This window comes from Callospermophilus lateralis, chromosome X (assembly GCF_048772815.1).
Source record: "Callospermophilus lateralis isolate mCalLat2 chromosome X, mCalLat2.hap1, whole genome shotgun sequence".
NCBI lineage: Eukaryota > Metazoa > Chordata > Mammalia > Rodentia > Sciuridae > Callospermophilus > Callospermophilus lateralis.
In genome coordinates, this window is record NC_135325.1 from 79,147 (window position 1) to 104,863 (window position 25,717).

A 25,717-nucleotide genomic window follows, 5' to 3' on the forward strand; every position below is an offset into this window, starting at 1 on the left:
GAGAGAATTCAGTGGTGGCTCCACTTGCCCTCAGGGATCATGGGAAAAGGAGGCTATGATGGATTCTGGTTAAGTTCTTTAAAAAAAAGTCTCCTTTAATTTCCCATCTACTCCACTAATAGTAATTACAGTGATATTTGGGTGTCTTCTCAAATCTTTTTCTTTTTTAAACAGGGAATCAAAAGGTGATCATATATCAAGTAATTTTCTAGTCACCCTTTCTCCTTGACCATTTAACTAAAATATTTTCATGTTATTAAAGATAACTTTAATAATGACCCAAGTAAGCATCATAATAACAGGGGTTATCTTTTGCTTTTTGCTCCACCCACAGCATCCAATCTGAGCCTTACATGGAGCCTGTGTTCAATGAATAACTAATGAATAATTATTGGCATGCAATAATTTGTGGATCACATTCTTATTTTAAGTCATTTGGCTTGTTTCCTTTTTCTTGCTCTTGTAAATAGAATTATGATGCACCTCTTTGTACATTATGCTGTCTACATATTTTAGATATTTTCATAAGTAGTGCTATATAGACTTTTGGGGCTAGAAGATTCTCTGTGGTAGGGACCTCCTACATTGGAGGATGTTTAGCAACCTCCCTGACTTCCACCCACTAGATGTCAGGAATACTTACCATTTCCTGTTATAATAACCAAAAATCTCTCTATACATGGTCAGATGTCCAGTGGGAGGCACAATGGCCCTTGGTTGAGAATACTATGCTAGTATAGTTAATGAAATGAAGGATGTCAATGTCTTTTAATATTTTATCCCTTAGCCCCAAAACACAAAGGTTGAATGTTTTCACTGATATGTAGAAGATAAACCAAAATAAAGATGGGGAGGAGGAGAAGAGACGTTCAGTAGATTAGACAAAGGGGAACAAAAGGACAGAAGGGGATAGGAATAGGAAAGACAGTAGAATAAATCTAACATAATTTTCCTATATACACATATGAAAATACCTAAGTGAATCCCACCATCATGCCCACCCACAAGAATGGGGTCCTAATTAGAATAAGATATATTCCTTGCTGGTATCATTTTATCAAAATGGATCTATTGTAATGTATAACTAAGAAGAACCAATAAAAAATAGGAAAAAGAAATTATAATGAAACTGGAAATCCCTTTAAAAAAGTTTTTTTTTTAATTTTAGAATATGTGCTGCTCAGAGCCAATATTTCAGTGATCTGTTGCTCACTGTTTCTGTCTACCTCCATTTCATCTACTCTTCTTTCTCTGAGGGCTCAGGGTCTTCCCACTTCCCTTGACTCCCTTTTAAAGCAGTGTTGTCTGTGTATCCTTGAGCTGCTGTAACAGAGTGCCACTGTGTGGTGGGCTTCAACAACAGACTTTTATTTTCTCATAATTCCAGAGGCCAAAAATTCCAGATCAAATGCTGGCAGATTCTCTTCTGGGTTGTGGATGGCCACCTTTTCTCTGTCTTCACAAAGAGGAGAAAGCAATCTCTGATTTCTCTTCATTTTTTTTTTGAATAAGGATATCAGCCTTTTAAGATTAATGCCTCCACCTTATAATTTTTGTTTTAACTTTTATCACCTCTTCATAGGCCCTATTTTCAATACAGTCATATTGTCTGTTAGGGCTTCAACATGAATTTTTAGTGGAACTCAATTCAGTTCACAGCATTCTATTCCTGGCTCCTCAAAACTCATGTCTTTCTCATGTACAAAATACGTTCACTCCATCTCAACAACCCCCAAAGTCTTAACTAATTCTAGTCACCAACTCTATAAAGGTCCAAAGTCTCTTCTAAATATCATCAAAATCAGATATGGCTGAGACTTGAGTTATGATTCATCCTGAGGCAAAATTCCTTTCTAACGTGAATCTGTACAACCAAACAAGTTTTATGCTTCCAAAGTACAATGACAGGTTAGGAATGTCATAGATAGTCCCATTCCAAAAGGGAGAGGTAGAAAAGGAAGTGGATGGTGGGTAACAAACAAGCACAAAACCTAGCAAGGCAAATTCCATGCAGTCTTAAGGCATGGGAATAATCTTTGGGTTGATACCCCACTTTCTAGACCCACTGGATGGCAACATCACACTCATGGCTCTGCAAATTCCCTCCCCTTTGAAACAGGAGGAGACAACCTAATTCCTGGGCCTGCAGTGGCAGTGGCAGCCTTGATGATCTCTGAATTGTCTTCAGGATAATTCTTTGATTTTCTTTAATAGTCCATGTTCATATATAAATATCTCTATGGTAGAATCTTACAGAATCTGAGAAATCAGACAGCTTTCTTTCATTTCATCCTGATTTCTGTGTACCCTATAGTTCAAATTGGCAGTTTCTCTACTGGCCAGTTCTGCCTCTGTTTCTGGTTGCTGCTGAGATGGCTGATTAACATCATAGGTAACCTCTCTATGGAATGATTGTCCAGCCACACCCTTGATGATCTCTTTGGAATAAGTGTCTTCATTTTTCATATCCATTTATCTGTCCCTTTGTTTGTCCTTTAGTCCATCTATACATGCATTCCTGCCTCCTATCCATCTGCTTTTCCATCCCTCCATTCCTTCATCCATCTGAACATAGAGAACCCCAGGGTCCATGCTAAGTCCTGGGGGATAAAACCTCTTGAACCTTGATTTTGAGGTGTGCAGAGTCTAGTGGGGCATCTGAAGACACCAATCAATGAAGATTCAGATCAAAGCAGAACCTTGGGATCAGGATTGTTTGAGCTGGTGGTAAGGCAAGCCTCTCCAGGGGAAGGGGGTTATAGATTCCTAGAGAGAGAAGATATTTAGAGATAGGTCATTTATGACTTCTGAGCACTGGACTGGTGCTTTGGAGTAGACAAAGACAAAAGACCTGTATCCTCTGTGATTGGATTACTGGGCCATGTTTGAAAGGCAAGCAGGCATGAACCTTTGGTCTTACCTCTGGATCTCAAGATAGCTTCTCCATTCTGTTATGTCCCCTCTTCTATCATGAAGAGACCTTGGGCACACAAGGTTTATATCAGCAAAGGATCTCACTGTGGAGTCCTGATAAGCATTGTTTTAGCTACATGGGTGGCCAGGCAGTTTTGTACCTGAGCAGTTCTGACTTACCTGACAGTTCCCTTTGATGGCAATGCTGAACTCTCTTTGCAGAGGGTTCAGAGTATGTCCCCTGCAAGGGAACTAACTCTAGCCTGCAAGCACAGTCAGCCTTGGGTGGGTATACTTGACTGGATGTATTTTGGCCAGGTTCCATTGGTCTGCACATGCATTATATTGCTGGTACTTGAGAGGTTCATTGTGGATGCTAGTGGGTTTTTAGATGCCTTAGGGTCCAGAAACTTCTGCCAGAGTGGTAGGGGCATATGATGATGTGTACTGGATTGGTTCCACAGAAGGTAGAGTTTGAAGTAGTTTTTATGATAAGGAGTATTTACTATGCTCCTTCAGGTGGGAGACTTTAGCTTCTTTTCACTTCTAAAGGAGAATTTGGAGCTTATTATTGATCCATCTCTTGGGGCTGCCAATTGGTCTGGCCTGCAGCTGTCTTGAGTCAAGTGTTGTTGAACATGGTCCTGATCTGAGGATTCTTTTTTTATTCTTGTGACTTGATGTTAGGCAAAATGATGGTCCCTGCATGAGTGCCCATTGTTTTGGGGAGTGACTTCCTCTTTTAAAGACTTTCCCAAGTCCAGCCCAGCAACATCTGGACTGTTTCTCTAATTCATTTGTTTGCACATCTATTAAAAAGACAGTAGTGACCAGTTCCTACCTTCTTAGAGATTGTCATTGGAGAAATCTTTACACAGACCACAAGTTCCTACTTTGGCAGACTTGCATGAGTGCAGATACTGAAAATGCTTACACTCTATGTCTTTCTGGTATTCCTTAGAACAAAAGCCATCAGAATCATGGGAATGATTACAAAGTAAGCACCAGTGTTCCGGTTACTCTTTCCATGGTATACAGCTTAGGTGATAATGTTCACCCCACTCTTGGTCAGGGTTCTGGTAAAGGGTTTCACAACACAGTCAATGACTCCAGCCTCTGCCATGGCTATTCATAGCCCAACACTAGTTCAGGCATCATGGTTCTTGTCCTGCTCCACCAGCAGGCTCCCTCCTGTCCACACTTCCTGTCTGTCTCTTCTGTCTACTTTCTCTGCAGCCCAAGGGCTCCTTTGCAAAGCAGATCTGCTGATGACACACCCTGCTTCATATTCCTCGGTGGTTTCATGCCACCTGCAGAACCCAGTTTATGTTCTTTAGGACATCCCACACTTTCTTCAGGAGGCTTCCTTTCCCCACGCTAGCCCTCATCTCACCTGGATGGGGCTGGGGTGGGTCCCCAGTCCAGGTAGGACTGGCTCATCAGAACTCAAGTGTCCTCCCCACACCCTGCACTCCTAGGCAGCCTTAGTGCCTCTGTTAAAACCAGCCCTTCCACATCCAGCAGTACTTGTTTACCAGGATGGCTCTGCCCCTGGGCGGTGAGCTTTGGGAACAGGATTCCTGAAATTGGAGTTCCCAGACTAGCTGCATTTTGAGTGTATGTGTAGGCACATTTTTCTGGCAAGGAGACTGATGACTTGTCTCAGATTCCCAAGGAGAAGCAAGATCTAAAAAGAACTGCTGTCCCTGAGAGCTTAGTATTCTCTGCATACTTTCCTGGCATGTAGTTAATATGTCATAGATTGTTAGCATTTCCCCCCCCCCCTGTGCTTTTATTCATGGATTTAGTTCATGATGTATGCAAATATGTGACTATAAATAATGGAATTCTCATGACCCGAAAGAAAATGGGTTAGGTGACTGTTAAAAAAGTTGCTTTGCAGGGGAGATGGTGGTAATTAATGCAAAAAAATCTGTTGATAAATATTTTTGCTCTTATTCCTTCTTAGAAATCTGGTGCAAGAATTTATCACTGGGCTTCAATACAAAGGGGAGAATTTAATCTTAGCAATATTTGGAAAGTTTACATTGAGATTACAGAGCCCAAATGACTGTAGCATTACCACTGCTGGTTGTCTGGGGATGGCCAAAACCATCCTGCTTTGCCTTCCTTGTGATGCCATTTCTGAAGAATGCTATTGTTCAGCCTCTTCCCTCTCCTTGGCTGGTGTGGTTTTCCTCTCCCATTACAGTTGAATTTACTTCTTCCGTCGATTGTTACTATTTGTTTCTTTTTTTCCCAAAATCCTTCCTTAAAACCTCCCCTTTTAATTTTTAAATCTCTCTTCCTGTCTCTTATATTCAGTAGTAAATTAAGTACCAAAATATTATGATGCTTTATTTTGGAAGAACTATGTTAGGGACCCCCCCCTCCCCCCGCCGAGCATTTGGCAATTTAAAAAAAAAAACTTGGCTAGTAACTTCCCTAACTATGTTCTCACCAGAGAAATCATCATTAAAAATTTGTCAAGAGGATAAAGGAAAAAATAATTATTTAAGAACAGATTGTAGTGCATATTATGCTTATTATAGAGCTCTTAGAGTCCTTTAATTTTTCTTGAAATCCCTTCACTATGCTCTATGTGGATGTGGAGGGAGGTGGCTGGTTCCACATGCAGGCTTATGAGTCCTTGACTGCCCTTACCTGTGTTCCCTTCTCAACACTTAGGTGTGTGTCCCTGAACTCAATTTTCTCCTAGGTAAATTGGGGATGGAACCCAGGGCCTTATGTATGCTAGGCAAGCACTCTACCACTGAGCTTGAATCCGCTTCTTAATTGTTGTGATGATTAAATTCTTCCTATTTGGCTGCACACAGTGTTAGGCTTTGCTGCAGGATTGGCAAGTATGGTTGCACAGTTTTAGTTGTAATTTCAATACTGGCAGTGTGTGTCTGTATATTGTGCTTTAGTGCTTACATGACTAGATATATCTCTGTACAGTCAGCCTTCTGTATCTGTGGTTTCTGCATCTGTGGATTCAATCAACCCTCAGAACAAAAGTATTTGAAAAAAATTGCATGTAGACTAAACATATACAAAGTTTTTTTCATGTCTTTATTCACTAAACAATACAGTATAACAGCTATCTACATAGCATTTACTCTGTAATTGGTATTATAAGTAACTTAGAGATGACTTAAAATATACAGGAGGATGTGTATAGGTTATATGCAAATGCTAGACCATTTTGTATAAAGGACTTGAGCATCCATGGATTTTGGTATCCATAGAGGTCCTGGAACCAATCCCCTGTGAATACCAAAGGACATCTGTATAGATATATTCTGGAGTATTGCCTTTCCAAATGCTGCTGTTACCAAAAGTAAGGAGATTATTTTATATAATATGCACAATCAAAACATAAGTTCATGACAGTATGTATTATGTTACCCTTAAGAAGTGTCAGGTGCTCTAATATTTTCTTTTAGAAATAAACATTGCTGGGGACCTACATACTCAATTTCATTGCTCACTAATGGTTTGTGACTACAGTGTGAAAACCCTGTTACAGAGTAATGTGCTGAATGAATACAGAGGATCAGAAATCAGTGGTTTGGAGAATGTTTCAACACGTGTTCTGATATTTGAAAGTCATTCTGGGATGTTCATCAGCCATGACTTAGAATTTATGGGCCAAAATTGCCAGATGAATCTTAACAGTTTAAAGTGAGTAAGATGACAGGGAAGCTAGCAATAGCATCCATGTTTTCTGAACTTTTTCTTTTTCTTTTCCCAAGTGTTTCATAGGAGTTAGAATCCTGAAATTGTTCTTCCCACTACAAATGAAATACTCAATAGGAATCTCAGTGTGTATGTATATTTTAAAAACAGCTTTAGTAAGGTGTAATTTACATATCATAAAATTCACTCATTTTGTATATAGTTTGAAGAGTTTTAGTCAATTTATATAGCTACATGACCATCACCATAATTATGTTTTAGAAGATTTCCATTGCTTCCCACCATCCTTTGCTCCAGCCCTGTGACTGCTGACCTGCTTTTCTGGTTCCTCTGAGGAAAAGTCATGTTTCAGAAGTCAGACTCTTCTGGGTGTCATCATTTCTAAACCCTCCCTTATGAATGAACTACAGTGGAGCTCAGGGAGGAGGATTCAAATGGGGTCTCTAGAGAGTACTAAAGACTTCTGCAGATGCATGAGATGGGTGTGTGGGGCTTGTGAGGTAGCTGCACAATGAAGGCTCAGAGCTGATTTGGGGACATCCTTGTGAGGACCTTCCAGCCTGTGCTGGCTCCCCTTCGTTAGCTCTGTGCGTCCAGGATGCCATTCCTAACGCGACAAGTCTGTATTTCCGATGGTGCTGGTAAACAGATCCTGAGCACCTGTTGTGCCCAGTCTCTTAAGAGGAAGCCACGTTTCTGTCATGTTACAGCCCATTCTCCCTTGGGTCTAGTCTCTCAAGCCTCAGATCTGCATGCCTGCTTATAAGTGTATTCTTTTGGGAGCAGGACCATCTAAAAACAACTCTAGAGCTGCCATAGAAAACATACATTTGAGTGGCCGACTCTACTCAGCATTGGTCAAGTAAAGTCTGACTCATCCTGTCTCTGCAATGGAGCACCTTCAGGGCATACCCAGGAGCTCCATGGGGGTTGGGTCAGAGTTGGAGGAGCCCATCTTGCCCTGAAGGCACCAATACTAGGGGATGTAAACAGATAACCACATTATGCTTTCAGTTTTAATAAAATGTTGCAGAAGAAATCAAGTGCTGAGGCTGACCAAAGAAAGGGCAGCTTGCTTCCTTCTTCTATGGACAAGAGGAATATGAACCATACCTTGGAAGAAGCATTGGAATGTGACAGGAAGCGGGTAGGAGGGAAGCATGGCAAAGAGAATGAAACAACCCAACTTTGGGGATAATGGTTACCATGGGTTGCTGGGTAAGAAGATGGACAAGAAGGAGCCAGAGGGAAGCCAAGAGTTCCTGAGTGAGATTTTGTGGTCTCAGAAATCTGTTTCTTTTAAAATGCCATCAGGGGCTTGTAGAAGTCAGCTTCTCTGCTCAGATATTTCTTAAATGGTCTCAGCTGGGTGGATTTCATTGTGAAGAGTCATAGAATCAAATGATTGTAGAATTTAGATGAGACACTAAAACAGAGGTCTCCAACAGAGTAGCCATAGCCACTGAGCTCTTAAATCTTGGGGAGCCTGAAATTAGAAGGACACAACCTGTGAAATACAAACTAGATTTCAAAGACTTTGGTACAAAAATAGAATGTAGAGCCTTCCAGTTAAATTTTTTATAATTACTACACTTTTCAATGATAGTAATTGTAATATGTTGTGATAATAAATTTTTGAAATTAGCTTTGCCTGTTTCTTTTTACTCTTTTAAGTATAGATATAAGAATTTTTTAATTAGCTATGTGATGATTCTCATTGTGTTTCCATTGAGCAGAACTGACGTAGGGAATTCAGTTTACTAACTTGGGTTAATTTTATCTTTATTTTACCTTAATTTGTATTGCTAGAATTGTTTATATGTAAAGTTGAACAGTGTTTTTGTGTCATCTCAGAGAGTCCACTTGATAGGCTTGCTGGGAAAATTCTGTTTTCAGCCCTGTTGGGTGGTGCATCCAGACGAATGGTTGTGATTGATTTGGTACCCCTCTGGGTGTGGTTTCCTTTGCATGGCAGGCTGGCGTCTTGGCCTGAGGTTGGCTTACTTTAAAACTATGTTTTGCTTATATGGTATTAGGCTGGTAATTCAGAATAATAATCATATTCTCCTCATTTGTAGAGGAAAAATATAACATGGAAGGAAAATAGATATCCATGGAGTATGTAGTAGTTCCAGGAACTACTATGTCTCTGCCTTTCTGCCTCACCACCCCCATAGTAATAACGAAAAAACTGAGGTGCAATGAGACTGAGTCATTTGCCCAGGCTCATCCTCATTAGCAAGTGCTTAAAGTATAGTTGCCCCAGTTTTCAGTTTTTCTCCCTGGAAATTTTAGAAAGTTATTGCCATCTATGCCAGTGATTCAATAAACTATATTATGAGAGACCTTACATTTATTCAGTCACTAGTCGGTGGCATTTCCCAGGTGTGCTGACTTCCATTGCATCAGTGCCTGAACATGTTTGAGAACCGGTTGGATCAGATGACTAGGGGAGCAGAGCCTGGGAAGATTGCTGGTCTTCTAAATGCCTCCTCTACTGGTCTGCCTTGGGAGAGATTTTTCTTTACTGGAGGATAGAACATTATGCCTCTTTGTCTCCTCTGGACACTCTTTCTGGTGGACAGGCCAGAAACCATATATTCAGGAAACCATATAACACATCAGAGGCTGGCTTGATCATTAGAGAATTAGAACAAAAAGATGGAGGTCTTCAACAATATTTCAGTCAGTTCTGATAAATTACCTTTCTTCTTTCTGAGGACAGATCAGTTTTAAAAAAGAGTTATCCAAATAAGGACTAACCCCATAGTACCCTGGCCTTCCAAATCCTGCTTTTCTTATCATCTAGGTCTTGAGAGCTCAAATTCAAAATACCCTTTTCTTTCTTCATTTTCTCCCCTTTCAATTTTTTCTCAACTGTTAATTGGCTATATTCTAGTTTTTGCATGGTATCAATTTCTGAATTTGGCTGGATTAATATATCAAACACTTTAATGAAGAACTGTATTTCTGGGGACTCTGGCTTTGAAGCATTAATTAGAGAAACAGTTGCCTTTCTTTCAAGGAACTCACAGACTAATTGGGGAGATGGCCATGTCAAAGTAATACTAGCAAGTAATAAGAACTATCCATAATAGAATTTAAGACTATGGATTGGGGGGAGGGACAAACCACCTAATCCTCTACCAAAAAATGTCTATACTTGGATAACAGTTTTTTTCTAAATCACTAAAGACATTCACATCATCAAATGAGATTAAATATTCAGATTTTTCATAGATTCTGATTACTTCCCTTCTTTGTCCAGATCTCTAAGTGTGTCAGCCAGCTAACTGCTTTAGCAAACAACTCCACAGTTTCAGCTGCTTGGCAAATTAGAAGTTACTTGCCCATGATATGCATAATCATTCAGGGACCCAGATTACTTCCATAATGTAGCTCATCCATCTTTGGAGCTTTGCTACCCTCTTTTGAATCCTCTGCTTTTGGCCAACAGGCAAGGGAAGAGAGAAGGCATGGAAATTCTGCCAGGAGTTTATGGAACAAGTCTGGAAGGGGTCCACATTATTTAAGCTTATATTCCATTGGCTAGAGTGCAGCCACATGGACCCACCTGGCTGCAAGGGAGGCTGGGAAGTATTTGACCTATCTGTGGGCTCAAGAGGCATATAGAACTGGTGCCGCTCTATTAATTTGAGTAATAAATGCTGAATTAGGAGGCAGCCTTTAAATGTTGTGCATTTCCGAAACTTCATGTAATTCAACCCCCACCCCAAGTCTGTGCATGATGATTGTGGGATAGAGTTGGCAGAAAGAGTCTAGCATCAAATTTTTGGGGAGATAAGAACTCAAGAACCTGGGGTAGCATTCCTGTGAGTGAAGACAGACCTGGGAGAAATATCATTGTAAAGGCTTTAAGCATGAATGCCTTCCTCCTCCCTTCCTCAGGCACCTGTCTCCTAGTTCATATCCTTTACCCATCTGTGGCCCTGCCTGGGCACCAACAATACTTCACTGAGTACTTAACAAGGAAGTTTTTAAATTATTTTGAAAAGAAAAAAAGTGTCTTCCAAGTTAAAAGCCTAAACCATGCTTTTTTAAGAAGACAAGTTGATTTTGCTCATTTATTTGCTTAAATTATCTTGCCTAATCATTTTGTTCCCTTTCAGAAATCAGAGATCAGAAATGAGAGACAGCCCATATCATCTAATCTATTCCAGAATGTTCTACTTTGGGAATCCCTGACAGCCCCCCCCCCCCCCGCAAATCCACTTATCCCTGTTTTTAAAAAGTGGGGCTTAGATACTGATAGGCCTAATCTGGGGGAGGTGAATGGGAGTGATGGAAAGCATAGAACTCACATGATTTTACCTCTATGCAAAGGGGAGGAGGAAGTATCAATGTGGGAAAGCCCATCACAGTTGGATGAAATGGAGCAGAGAAACAGCATAGAGCAAAGTGCTTTTTCTTTTTAGTTTTTCCTTGATTTTTAATTGTGTGCTTAGCATTTGAACTGGCAAATGCAAATAATAATAAAAAATCAATTACATTTATAAAAATACAAGATGTTTTCCCTAGTGACAATTTAATTGCAGAATTAGAAGTCGCACAGCTTTGGTTAATGCAAACACAGCTTTGGGCATTAAAATTAAGAATATATGGGGAGAAGGATAGGAGATCAGACTAAAGATATAGGTTTGATCCTGTTTGTAAAGTATCAAGAATTAATCTTACGCAGAAACTATGAAATCAAATTTTGGATTGGTTGAATTTGAAATACTAACAAATAAATAAATACCAGTTTTACCAGTGTGAAAAAAGTGGGCATAAATAAATTCATGGTGGTCTTTGTGAGTATGAATTATTGGGTGGTGCTGTAATAGAGGAGGGTCTGGGAGAGGCTGAGGTGTCTGGGTTGTTTTTTTCCCCCCATCTTTTACTAAATGGCCTTTGGTAGTTTGAGTTCCCCTGTTTTATTGTTTGTGGTTTTCCTGTCTCTTTCCACATAATAACATGCCACTGTTTTCTCTGTGTGACTGCTTGTAATAATGTGTCTCTTTCTGCTTCTAATTTTTCTCTTTTGCTTTATTGTAAGAGAAATAAGTTATAATGTTATCATTCCCCTGCTTCTATATACTATGTAACTAATATGGGAAAGCTGAAAGACTTACACTTGCACTGGGGGAAGTTGGAGAGCTGAGAAAGATTTAAAATATCTCCAGTTCTGTCTTTGATGTTTCTAACTTTTTGTTAAGTTACATTAAACTTTTTTGTTTTCTTTTTGGATTCAGCTTAGTCTGGATGTTATCTAAGGTTTTAGCCTTTTCACATACCAAGCAACTTCCACTTTTTTCTTAATTGCATAAAGTTCATAAACCTCTCTGCTAATGTTAGCAGTATCATTTTCCATTCATTTTGATAAAATAATACAAACAAAATGCATTAAACCAAATGTAACCCAAGCTGTTATGAATTTTTGTGGTTCCTCCTCCTTGTGGTTCATGCTGTCTCTGCCCTGAGAAAGTTCTGTTTCTATGAAATGACAGTTTGAAAACCATGCAATAAAATTGTCAGAAGTGCCCACGTGGTGCTAAACAGACCTAAAGATGCCTGACCTTGCCAAACTTTTTTTTTTTTCCAAACAAAGGTCTGGATATTGGGTCCATTGGGAAATGCCTAGAAGCATGAATCTGGCATTGAGGGTCAATTTAGGGGGTCAGTGTAGTTCAAACAAAAGGGTAAATTGTCTGAAATTGGAGGCATGTGTGTATTTAGGGCCACTGTGGCTGTGGCTTCTCAACAAGGAGTAAAGCAAATGTGCTTTAGGCTGTTTGTTTCAAAAGCCTCCTTCCCTTGTGAGATCACTGCTGGGTTCTGGTTGAGTGAGGAGGCTAAACAGCTAACATTCATTTAAGTGGAGGGTGTGCACAAATTTAATAAACATGATTATGAGTGGTGTTTTGTGCCTGATGGGCACAATAACATGAAAACAGAAGTGGCTCCCACACAGTGGAGACAGTAGGAGTTTGGGAGTCAGAGAAAACCTTATTGATAATTTGTAGAGAATTGAGCTGGACTTTGCAGGGCAAATGGGAATTGGGAATGACAGGGGTATTGGAAGCCTATCCACAGGCCCAGGGAAGGCTGAGGACAAGATGTTCAGACTAGAATGAGTGTTATGTTTTTGGGGGGCAGATGAACAGACCTATCTACAGATTGTGTGGGTATATGGAGTGGGGGGAGTGATAGGGAGAAAAAGTAGAATGAGCTAGAAACTTTGTATGGGCTTGGGGAAGACTTTAGTACCAGCCCAGGGAACTTGGCAGACTGAATGCTATGCACCTTTGCACAGAGCAGCTTGGCTTGAGGAAGAGTCTTTGGGCATTAGTCTCTCCATTAAAGTGAACGGATGATAATTGGCAAGAAAAAGGATCTTGACATTTTCTAGGATGAAGCTTTCTGCCTTGCTCGGAGCACTGGTTATCCCCCAGCCAAGCCTGATATCTCTTGTAGGTGGTTCCTAGCCTTACTCTGACAATGCAAGACCATGATTTTTAACTAACAATAGCCAGAAACACCCCTTGCTGAAAAGCTAACACCAAAAGAACGCCAGTGTTCCAAACCCCAGGCAGTGCCCTTCTAATATTCAACTCTCCTCATTGTAGAGATGTGATCGATAGATTCTGAAACTGAATAACTTATCAGAGGAGATTTACTCATTGCTGATGTAATGTTACCCACTGACACCTTTCTTGAGAGAAAAACATCATTTTTATATTAATATAGTTTAGAATATTCATGATAGTATATGTTGTGCAAGAGAAAACCACAAAGTCCCTGTCTCATAAACATTTTGGGTAATTTGGGAAGTAAATCTAAACATTTTTTTCCATATGCTTTTATTGGTGTGTTATAATTGTACATAATGGTGGGATCTGTTTATATAGTCATACATAACATATACAAATCAAAGCATTTTTGATGCTGTTATTGAAAATTGTACCAGGATTTGTTTATCTTCAATGAAGCCACAACTATCTGGACATCTTGAGAATGTGACATTCTGGTAGATAAGTCAGAAGAGTGGTGTAGATGTATTTTAATATTCTTGAATAGGACTAAATGTGCTCTGTGCATTTCAATGCCTGCTGCTAGATGACAGCCTGCATCCTCACCATTGATGTCTTTTCCATGTCTGATGGACTGTGAGGGGCTTAGGCACTAGTTCTCTATTGCTGCATGATAAGTCACCTAAAATTTTTGGCTGTATTGTCTCACATGATTTCTGTGGTGTGGGATTTGGAAGGGTTTGTGTGGATAGTTCTCACTTGGGGTCTCATGGGTTGTGGTAAAGATGGTGGCTAGGGCTTCTACATAAAGCCAATATGAAATTCCCCAAAATGGCAGAAGTATCACTGTAATTGTAAAGTAAATGAATTAGGCTCAGAAGTGCCATAAGGATGGGGTTCCCACTTATATTTGTTGATTAAATGACATTGTATATAAATATGCTTAGAATATTCTTGCTTTTGGTCATTTTTCTCTAGGCTTTTTTTTTTTTTTTTTGTACTGAGGATTGAATTTAGGGGCACTTGGCCACTGAGCTATATCCCCAGGATTATTTTGTATTTTATTTAGAGATAGGGTCTCTCTGAGTTGCTTAGTGCCTCATTATTGCTGTGACTGGCTTTTGAACTCATGATCCTCCTGCCTCAGCTTCCTGAGCTGCTGGGATTACAAGACGTGTGCCACCATGCCCAGCTTCTAAGCCTATTCTTGAATATTATTATGCTGGAATGGCAGTGATATGCTCAGGATTCAATTTGAGTTAAGGTAGGATTATTTTTGCTGTGATTTGGTCCAATTTAGGACTTTATTCATGTACAACACTCTGCTGCTACTTGCTTGGCTTGGAACCACACCACCATCTCACCATCCCAATCGGTAAGGGAATCCTGCTACAGATGTCAGTGTCAAGGGATAAGACAGAGTATGCAGTAGTTTATCTTGTGATGTGTTTTTTTGAGTGTATCATATATGGGAGGATGTATATAGTCAATTTTCCCTTCTGGATACTTCTGTTTTTATATTGATATTAACTTCTTAAAATCATATATTTAAAACTAAAATTAAATGAAGATCAAAATCAGAGTTGTTCTGATAATATTTATCAATTTCTCAGTGCTACTGGGAGAAATAGCCTTGTGGTCCAACCAGTTTGGGAAAATCATATATTCGAAATTCAGTTTGTGAGGCCTGGCTGTGGGTGTGATGTCTCACTTTCCCGGGGCCAGGGACTTGAACAGAAGAAGTGGGAGGGTTGAGCTTGTGAAATTTAGGTTATCGGATTCCCATGCATACCAGTCAGTGTGCATTTATAGAGACAACCAAAGAGATAGCTGCCCAGACTCAGACAATTATAGGTGTGTCCCGTTTTATACAACAGCTGCTGCCCTAAAACCATCTTGTCAATCAACATGATCAAGGCAGTGGGGGAGGGGGAAGCTCTGCCCAAAGAAATCCATGAAAAACAATTTACTTTCTCTCTTGTCAAGCCCAGGTTTCCTTAATCAGATTTCCCTCAAGAAGAGAAGTTTGTAGACAATGTGCTTTTGCTGTTTTTTCTCTAGAAAAACAAAAAACGATCCTTTGAAATTTCTGATTCTTATAGTGCAGGAAGCACTCAGAAGGCATCTCATTGTACTGTTACCTTGTTTGACTTTCTGCATTTGCTTGATGGTTGATATTGGTTCATTAACTTATGACCATGGGTAGTGAAAATGCTGCAAGTGCATTGTGCATAGGTTTAAGTTGGTGTTCATGTGTGCTGGATGGAAACTGAAAGTTGTAAGAGAGAGCATTTCTCACGGAGTGAGAGCAGAGCATGGGTGCTCTCCAATTCTGGAAGAGTCACATTCCATTGTCATGGCCTCATTAATAGACTGTGTGGAAGAAGATGCTTGTTTTACCTGTTTTGTTGGTAACTGTCAATATCTGTTTTTGCTGGTATTTAAAGTGCACTTTGAGATAGTAATGCTTTTAATTATAAGTGTTACTAACATTGTTATTTACGCAAAGCTGGTGAATTTATTTTCCAACCAAATAGTTGTGGCAAAAGCAGTCAATTAGATAAGATAATGTATAATTTTGTTCTAAAACTAATTCTAGAATCAGCAGAGCTATACAAAACTAACCCGACTTTCAAATTTGTTTTCATAATTTTATTTTGCAGGATAACAAAGCCATTGACCTTTGCCGATTGTGTTGGGGACGAACTTCCTTTAGGATGGGAAACTGTATATGATAAACAAATTGGAATTTATTATATGGACCACATAAATAGTAAGTAGAGTGCCACACTTGCCATCATTGCATGTAAATGATTGTTCAGGTTGAATCTCAAAAAATGCTAAAATGTTGTTTTGTAAAGCAAAACAATCATTACCATCTGATGCAATGTGGAATGGATTTTATAAATATAATGTGAAGTTTTCATTAACAGAGTGCTCAGTGCATGAAGCAGTTAGCTATGTGTTACGTCTTGCTGAGGACTGAATGTAATAAGTTTAATGCAGGGTTTTAATATTTAGTATAAGTAATAAATTTCCCAGGCAATCTGGAATCAGAAATACCTCTCATAATGGAAAGGTTTATTGCAAAGTAGAATTTAACAAGTTCCTGGAACAGCAAGTGCCCAAGTGGTTGCTTTAACACACCAAACCTTTTGATCTTCATGTGTGAAAGGAGAAAATGGTGTAAAGGTGACATGTCTTTGATCTTGCCAGTGTCTTTTGTAGAACTATTTGGAGCAGTGGTTCTCAGCCTGGGGTGATCTTTGTCCCCTGGGGACATTTGGCAGTACCTAGAGACATTCACAATAGTTGTGCCTAACAGAGGTGCTGCTGGCATTTAGTGGGTGGAGACCAGGAGTGCTGCTAAACATCCTACAGTGCACAGGATGGTCTCCCAACAGAGGGAATAGTGCCAAAGAAGGGAAACCTTGATACAGAGGCTCCATGTCATTCTACATCCATTCTCCACCCTCACTCTTGGCTTTCTGCTTCTTCATTAGCCTTTCTAGAACCGATCCCAACTAGGGTTCCATTTCTCACTCCCATTTTCATTCTAGCTCCCTTCAGTGTTTCTGTCATTGTCATATTACTACTGGGGACATGAAGGGGACATGAAGGGGACATGAAGCATGGCTTTCCCTTGCCTTTTTATTTCAGTTTATTAAGTGTGGGTCTGAAGATGCATGGTGGATTTTGATATTCTTTCCCTCTCCAGTCCTGTGGTACCTCATGTTCCCTTAGTATGATTAACCTGGGCTGATTTCTTTGGGGTTGATTCCTGAGTTTTGAATTGCCCATGATGTTTCAAGGTTGTGAGCCTTCTTGTCTCAGATACTGAATGACATTGTCAGGCAGTGGGCTTTCCAATTCCTGGCACTAAGCTTTGTACAATTGTAGCCATTATTCAAAAACTGGCCAGTGATGATTGGAAACAGAAAATAAATATTGTCCTGGCCCCACTGGCCTCCCATGCAGGTATCCAAGTGGCAGGAGAGTTTCTAGATGGATCTGCCACTCATTGGATAGAGTGAGGTACCTGGAAGAAGAGAAGTTGAGAGGCCCCAGCTGAAGACTGTTCTTCCAGTGGCACTCAGTTGGCTTGCCACCTCATGGCTATGTGTTTGGGTGAATATGGCTATCTTGGGTGGCCCTCTCAGCTGATAGAGTAAGAGGCAGTTCCTGACAGCCAAAACCCTCTCATTCTGTGAAACTACTATGCTATGGGACTGGGCAGTATGGCTGTACCACCAGGCTTTCTCCTTCCTGGGCCTAAGTAAGTATAGATGCTCTCCAAATGGTATAGACATTTGCCTTATACAACATTTCCAGAAAGTCTGCCTGCTGCTCTTGTGGCCTAGGACCTGTTCTGGCCTGTCTTTCTTATAAACTCAGCACTTATCCACCAGCGCCCCTTGTTTACCATGACATTCCTTGCCCGCTCACTCACTGAATCACAGCAAGCGTTTATAGAGCACCTTTGAACTGCCCACTCTCTTTAGGCCCTGGGCACCTAAGAAAGTAAGACCCATTCTTCACCCTCAAAGATTGACACTCTAAAAGTAGCCATGAACCCTAAAAGAAAATAGCCACCAAGGACTTTCTTCCAGCCACTAGGAACATAAAGGATGACCTAGCATGTGGGGGGTAGTAAGTGAGCATGAAAGCAGCTCTGGGGTCACATCACCTCCTTCATCTGGACCCAACTCTTGATGACACAGGTTTAAAACTCTTTAAAGCAAAGATCTAAGGAATCAAATATTAACATTTGAACTATGCAGGTGGGGTGAGGGACCAGAGAGGCTATGGGTTGATACCCTTAAGATTCCTGAGACCCTCCAGGGCACTGGAACACTGTGAACAATGCCATTGGCTGGCTTCAGGGTGTCATGCAGCTGAATAAACATCAGGAACATCCCGGCAATTACGAAAGTACTGATTCTGCCCCACCCCAGTCCCATTGAATCTGAACTCTGGGGCTAAAGCCAGACTCTGATTTTTGTTTTTTGTTTTTTTGCTTTGTTTTATCTTTACCCATATAAGCTTTCAAGGCCTAGAGAGGCTTTCTAAGAGCCTGGGGTGGCAGTGTAAAGGGTTGATTAGGGGTATAGGTAGGAAGGTGGATGGGGATAATGTTTTCAAGAGAACCTGCTTTGGAACATTTAGCAAGCACACTTGTGTGGGTGGGAAAACAAGAATAGCATAAAATTTACCTTACTAACCACTTTGAGGTGAAATTCACAGGTCACAAAATGAACATTTTAAAGCGAACAGTTCAATAACATTTAGTGCATTCATAATATTATGCAACTGTATCTCTGCTAGTTCCAAAACACTTTCATTAGCCCAACGGGAAAGCTATCCTCATTAATCAGTCATTCTGTATTACCCTCTCCCCTAGTCTCTGCTAGCTGTTTCTGCTTTCTGTCCTTGTGAATTTGTACATTCTAGACATTTCATATCTATGGAATCATCTGTATGGCTTTTTGTGTCTGACTTCTCTCACTTAGCATGATGCTTTCAAGATTTCTCTATTTTGTAGCACATGTCAGTACTTCATTCCGTTTTATGACCTAATATCTTTCCACTCTCTAAATTGAGAGAAGATCCTGGGGATATAAAGTCTAAGGCAGAACCTTTGCTGTCCAGGGTTCATAATTTACCTGTGAAGCAGAAAATATAGAAATAAGTATGTGCCAACTGGTATAGGTGGTTAGAATGGCATTGTCAATTGTGCAGAGGAGAGACACAGACCAGGAGAGCCAGAGAAGGCTTCAAAAAGAAGGCCTTTGCAATGAGTCTTGGAAGGTGGTAGGCTGCCCTGGTGAGCAGAGAGGACAGAAGCAGCATAAACACAGGCACCAATGGGCACATCTGGTGATTTTGGAAAAGTTATCTGTACAGAGGTTGTTTGTGAGGAAAAGGACACAAAATAGAGATGAAGCTGGAAAACGAGTTTTGGGACTCATGCTGTGGATACTGGATTTTGTGCTTTAGAAGAGGTACGTATGAAAGAGGGTTGCAGCAGTTAGGAAGGTAATGTGGGTAAGTGCACTGAGGATGGGCTTTGTTGGCATGAGACAAGAAGCTGAGTGACTATGGGGGAAGATTGTGAGGCCCTGATTGAAGTAAGGGGAGACAGAGAAAAGGACATATAGTCAGTCATTATTGTATTCAGCAGTAGGAATCACCACTTCTTGATAATCCTTAGAGTATTCTGGGGGGTGGGGGGAGAAGAGCACGAGTTCTTTGAGGATGATACTCAGCTTGGATTCCCAGGTTGGCTAAGTAGATAGATCCAGATACTGCTCATCGAGAGAGGGAAGCAGTGCATGGTGTGAGTTGTTTAGTTTGGTTTTGCTTCTGGTAGTGAAAGGGCAGTGTGTGAGAACAAGTTGTGCTTCAGATGACTGGCTCAGAATTACTATGGGTCTGACAAGAAGGAGATGCATCTAGGAGGCAGCTGGGAATAAAAAACTGGAGCTCAAGATAGGAGTTGGAGCCAGAGGTAGATGTGGGCCCTTTCAAGAGCCTGCAGAGTGGGAAATGTGGGGAATTGTGCATGGGAGGGGAATGAGAAAAGGAAAAGAGTAGCAAGTCAAGCAGGGGACAGTAGTGTTTTTACACATCCCATGTGAAGAATGCTCTTCTCACTGACTTTTTCATATCTCATGGTGAAGAAGTCAGTGAGAAGAACATTGTAATTATCCATTATACAAATATCCATTAACAGTTTTGAACTCATTTGGATGCATACTTATTTAAAGTATGGTCTTTATTGATGAAAGGATCCTCTTGTCTTTCCTCCTCCAGTGAACTATTTCATATCTGTAGAGTTTTCTTTTTGTCTGAACTTTGGAAATATAAGTAGAAGGTGTTCCAAACTTCAGAAAGGTTTATGATGTGAAACCTTTCACAATGTTCATCCTGATAATTAGTTAATTTTCATATTGACTAGTAGCATAATGCATGACTGTTGGTCAACCTACAGATGTTACCTTCAAGACACTCATTTCCTTATCATCTTCCTTTTAGAGCTTACCCAGATTGAGGATCCAAGAGAACAGTGGAGGCGAGAGCAGGAACGGATGTTGAAGGAGTATTTAATTGTAGCCCAGGAGGCTCTCAATGCCAAGAAAGAAATATACCAGATCAAGCAACAGCGGTTCGAGCTGGCCCAGGAGGAATACCAGCAACTGCACAAACTGTGTGAGGACGACAGCCGCTCGTATGCTAGCTGTGAGTTGACTTGTTCCCTTTACTGAATGCATGTGACTTTAAAAGCCATCTCCCTGCTAAGTTATCTGCAAACAACCAACTTTACTCGGGCAAGATGGCTTTGTAAAGGCTCCAATCTCATACTATTAGCTAATGGATATTTATCAAATACTCACTTTGTGCTCAGATGTTAAAATATGGTGGTGATTAAGAAAGGAAAGGTCCCTCTCCTCATGAAGCTACATTCAGGTGGGAAAAGTGAAAAATAAATGAGCTAACAAAATTTCAGGTCATGCTATGAGACAACCTCTTGTCTCATGATTGTCAGTTTTGAAGACACTTCACTCAGAGACCAGTGCACTTAATAGCTATCTTACTATGTGCCTTGAGGGAATGGAGGCAACTCAGGTATAATGATATGTTGCTTCCAATATGTTTTCATTCCATACTTCTCCTGGTCTTCAGATATTGGTTCAAATATTGCAACTTAATATTGCTTGTCTGGAGTGACCTCTTGGGGAATGATTCCCTTATTCCTGGGTAGGAAGATTTGGGAGTCTGCAGGCATGCTCAGCTCCTGTCTGTCTGTGGAGGCCTTTCCTGGGCTTTAGTCTTTATTGGGCAGTACACCGAAGGAGAAGGAACCCAGTCTAACCCAAAGAATCAGAGAAATCTGACCCCCAAGTAAATGGCTGTATCTACTGTTCATGCTTCCCCCCCCCTTTTTTGGTGGTGCTGGGGATTGAACCCAGGGCCTTGTGTACAAAAGGCAAGCACTCTACCAACTGAGCTATATCCCCAGCTGGACCCTACTCTTCTTCAGGGGAACGCTTCCTTAGTTTCAGAGGCTACCAGAGATGAGCTCCCATTCATTAGTGCTTAGTGGGTGCTCAGGGATGGAAGGAACCAGGTCTGGTCTCAGAAGCCAAATCCTTTTTTTTTTTTTTTTTAACTGATGGTAACTGCTCAAGCTAATCCCTTCCCAACAGAATTGTCACACTCAATAGTCCACTGCAGGCATGCATGGCTACCATGTCTTGGGGTCCATTGAGCTTGGAGAGAATATATGAAGTTAGTACCACTAAGTTTTATTTTATCAAAACCTAAGTCTAGTGACACACAGGAGTATCTATGTGTGACATTATTATCATGTTATCAGGTATTTGGCTCTGGTGACCAAGCTTTGAACATAAAAGATGTGATCATAGCTATATTCTGTGTTGCAAGTCAGAATGGAATAAACGCCAAGGGGCCACATGTCTTGTGCCCTTTTTATTGCACTACTGTCAAAGGTGAAAGAAGCATAGAAACTGTGGACAGTGGCGAGGTTTTGCCTCTGTAATAGGAATGTAAGATGTCTTTCTTACCATGTGCCTTGAGGGAATGGAGGCAACTCAGGTATAATGATGTGTTGCTTCAAAGTCACCTTATCTTCTGGTCTTCAGATATTGGTTCATGAAAGTTTTTTATTGATTCTTTTTAGTTATATATGACAATAGAATCCATTTTTATATAGTTACACAAGCAGTTTTTTAATAATATATCTCATTCTAATTAGGACCCCAGTACATGCAAGCTTTTTTTTTTTTAAACTTTCCATGAAAAGGTGATAGGTCAGCTCAGTGCAGAATTTTATGGACTGGTTTCTTCTCTCCATAGTTTTCATGTAATGCCTTTCTCTGATTATCATATTGGGGTAATGCTGGCTTCATAGAATAAATTGAGAAGTTTTCTCTTCAATTTACTGTAAGAATTTATATGGGATTAATATTAATGCTTTCTCAACTGTTTGATAGAATGTATCAGAAAAGCCACAAAGGCTTGGAGTTTTTTGTGGTAATGTTTTTAACTATAGAGTCCAATACCTTTGATAGATATAGGGTTGTTTTTTAAAATTTTTTCCTCTTGAATCAGTTTTGGTATTTGTATGTTCCAAAGGTTTTGTTCTTTTTATCTAATCTTAAACTCAGCAAACTTTTCTATAAAGAGTCAGTAGTGACTATTTTATACTTTGTGGGCTACTGGATCTTAGTCCCCACTACTCAATACTTTTGTTATTGGGAAAAAGCACTCAGAGACAACATGTAAATGAATGTGTCTGGCTGTGTTCCAATTAAAGTATAAATACAGGTAATAAGCCAGATTTGGCCCATAGGGAGTTTGTCAAACTATGATGTGAGCTGTCAAGTCTGTATTGTTTGTAGTCTCCCCTTGTTATCCTTTGACTCTCTGTAGGATACAAAGTGTGTCCCCTCTTTCATGCCTGATATTAATAATGTCTGTCTTCTTTTCCTTTATTATGAGTGTAACTAAACTTTTGTCAATTTTATTTATCTTTACAATGAACTGGCTTTTGGTTTTCTTTCCCCCTCTGCCTCTTGTCTTTTTTCTATTGATTTTTATTATTTTTTATTTCCTTCTTTCTACTTAGTTTATCTTTAATTTGTTCTTCCCTTTCTGGCTTCCTAAAGTGGAAACTTAGATCACTGAATTTAGACCTTAGTCTTTCACATAGCCTTTAAAGGTGCAAATTCTTGAAGCTCTCTTTAATTCATCCCATGCATTACTATATTTTAAAATTTTTATTCCTTTCAAAATATGTTTTCATTTCTATGTGATTTAGATTTTGACCCATGGGTTCTTTAAAAGTAAGTTGTTGGGGGCTTGAGTTGTGGTTCAGTGTTAGAGCACCTGCCTCGTATGTGTGAGGCACTGGATTTAAGAAATAAATACATAAAAATAAAAGTTCATCCACAACTAAAAATATATATGTATATTTATATTTTAAAAAGTAAGTTGATGAGAATTTTAAAAGATAACATGTTGTTATTGATTTCTAATCTAATTCCATTGTGGTCAGAGACTAACCAAGCAAAAATTTCTGTACTGTACACCTTTGAAGGGATAGATATAGGGGAACCTTAGAGCAGCTACTCTGAAGGTGGAGGTAGGGAAACCCAATGCAGTGTTGAGCCTGTGGAGTAAGGTTATTCAGTACTTAGAGTCCTATGGATCTGGGATATTCAGAAAGATTGGTTTTTGTATTTCCATCACCTTTTTATGCTCTTGATGTTTGGGCAAATAAGGAATTACACTTAATTGCATTCCTTCCTGTACCCCACAGAATTTTATTAATGCTCAGTAAAAATACTCAAGACGCTATCTTTCTCAAGTCACTGTCTTTGAAGTGACGTCTGCTTCTTTAGTAGAGGAAACTGACAGTTCTGCAGTGTTGAGAATTGAATATACCCATCAGTTTCCATTGGCTGACCTGTGAAGTCTTGGTGTAGACAGAGTCCCTTCTCCATGTGAATAGGTTGCCTTGGAGGCCAGAATTAGGCCTGTCTGTTTTCATGAAAGGGCTAGAGATGCCAGTGGCGCTTCCTGGGGCCTCTTAGCTCACCAGGGAAAAAGTCAACTATGAATGGAATCTAGGAGTTAATCCAAGTGGTTTATCAAATTGCTCTGTCCCTAGGGCTCCTACTAGGCTCTTTTAGTCTGTTGTTTAACCTGAACAACTGATTACAATGAGGAAAACCCTGATAGTCATGACTCAAATGAATTCTTTCTGGCCACAGGATAAAGTTCAGTACAGTGATCCTGTTGGTTTGAATTGCTGATTTAACAGATGGCTTGCACAGCCATGTCAGAGGTAATGGGCTCACGTTTGTAGCTGCTGTGGCTGTACCACAGCACATCTGGCTCCAGTTGGCTACCTGGATCTTACAGCCTCTCCATCTCTTTCACTGCCAGTTGATCACCTGAAGCAGGGAGGTGACTCCTTGCTCTGGTACTGGGAACTATATATCACCTGGATTTACTTTGTTACTTCTTCATTGATAATAACTTGAAGTAGAAGAAAACGATATTCAATAAGGTAGTGTTTCATATGCTTTGTTATGTTTTCCACATTGTAGCCTCTGCTATCATCTTGGGAAACTGAATCAATTGACTAAATTACCTCTTCAAGGTTATATACCCAGTAAATGATAGAACTTGAATTTGAATCCAGATCTGTTTTTTTCATGGCTGTCAGTTCTCTGTACTATTTCCCAGACAAACAAGGCAGCTCAGAAGAGCTGATTGCGTTTTTAGAATGCTTAACTTCTCTTTCAAGTTATCTGAAAATAAAGGCTGGTTATAAATGGACAGGTTGTATGGCAATTATACAACAATAAAGGGGCAAGAGGAAAGCAGAGCGCTTTCTACTTCTTGACTTTCTCATGGCCCATGTAGGATCACTCAGCTATTTCTTCACTTTTTGACAGGTATTTATTAAGTACCCACTGTTGGTATATACTAAATGCTAGGAACACACTTTATTCCTAATGGCTGATTACAGGGGAGAATGAGGCAATAATGATAAACAGCCATTTTTAATGTTGGAGCAGAAGGGTGTGGGGAGGAGTGGAGGAGAGGAAGTGCATCTCACTTATACCCTTCAAAGATTTTCTCCTGAGCTATTGAAATCACCAGAAAAAAACTCCATTCATTGGAGAGGAAAGATTTTGTGTCAATGTTGAGCCATCTGATATCTAAGAATATCCAAGCCTTGACCTTTTTTGCTCCTGACCAAAACAAATTCAGATGCTTTGCTGGATTAGCTGGAGCACAATCTCCAGGAACCAAGATCCCAGCTCTATTTCTATGGGCCTCTGAGCTCACTGCCTTGTGCTCAGTCCTATTTTCTGCTTTGTAGAATACTGGGATGAGACTGGTTCACAATGGACTCATTCTCTCAGTGGCACACCTGATAATTTTTCTACAGCTTTATTTTGTAGATTTCTCTTTTCCATTTTTCTTTGCAACGTGTTCACCTCTCTGCCTTCTTTTTAAATGAAGAATGCATTCATTATCTCAGAAGCCTTTTCTAGTGTTACTCCTTCATTCTTGAGAAACCTCTGGCATCTACCCAGATATGCCATTTATCTGGCATTCAGATAAATGATGTGATGATTTTCAGGATCTTCTGGAAGACATTCTTATTTATATATATATTTTTTGTGGTGCGGGGGATTGAATCCAAGGCCTTGTGCATGTGAGGCAAGCACTCTACCAACTGTGCTGTATCCCCAGCCCTGGAAAAAATTCTTGCATGAGTAGAATTATAATCTGAGCTACAGGTTTGCAGACTATGTTAGTTCTGCTGGCTGAATCCTGTCCAATGCAGGTGTTGCAAATAATGTCTTCTTGGAACACAGCCATGCCCATTCACTCTTTTGTTGTCTATGGCAGTGAAAAAAGCAGAATTGAATATTCAACACAGACTGTATGGCCCACAGCAAAATGTACTGATTTTCTGTCCCTTTGCAGAACCAGTGGTTCTCAACCTTGGCTGCAAGTTCAAATTTCCT

General features: G+C 40.1%; 1 protein-coding gene across 2 annotated transcripts in view; it reads left to right on the forward strand.

The window, feature by feature from the left end:
- Window positions 1–25,717, forward strand: part of Wwc3 (WWC family member 3) — a 107,946-nt gene that overhangs the window by 20,975 nt on the left and 61,254 nt on the right. For both annotated transcript variants that reach the window (XM_077107212.1, XM_077107213.1), the window contains exons 2-3: window positions 15,809–15,918; window positions 20,181–20,384. In XM_077107212.1, the coding sequence (XP_076963327.1) occupies window positions 15,809–15,918; window positions 20,181–20,384 (314 nt within the window). The remainder of the gene's footprint in view (window positions 1–15,808; window positions 15,919–20,180; window positions 20,385–25,717) is intronic.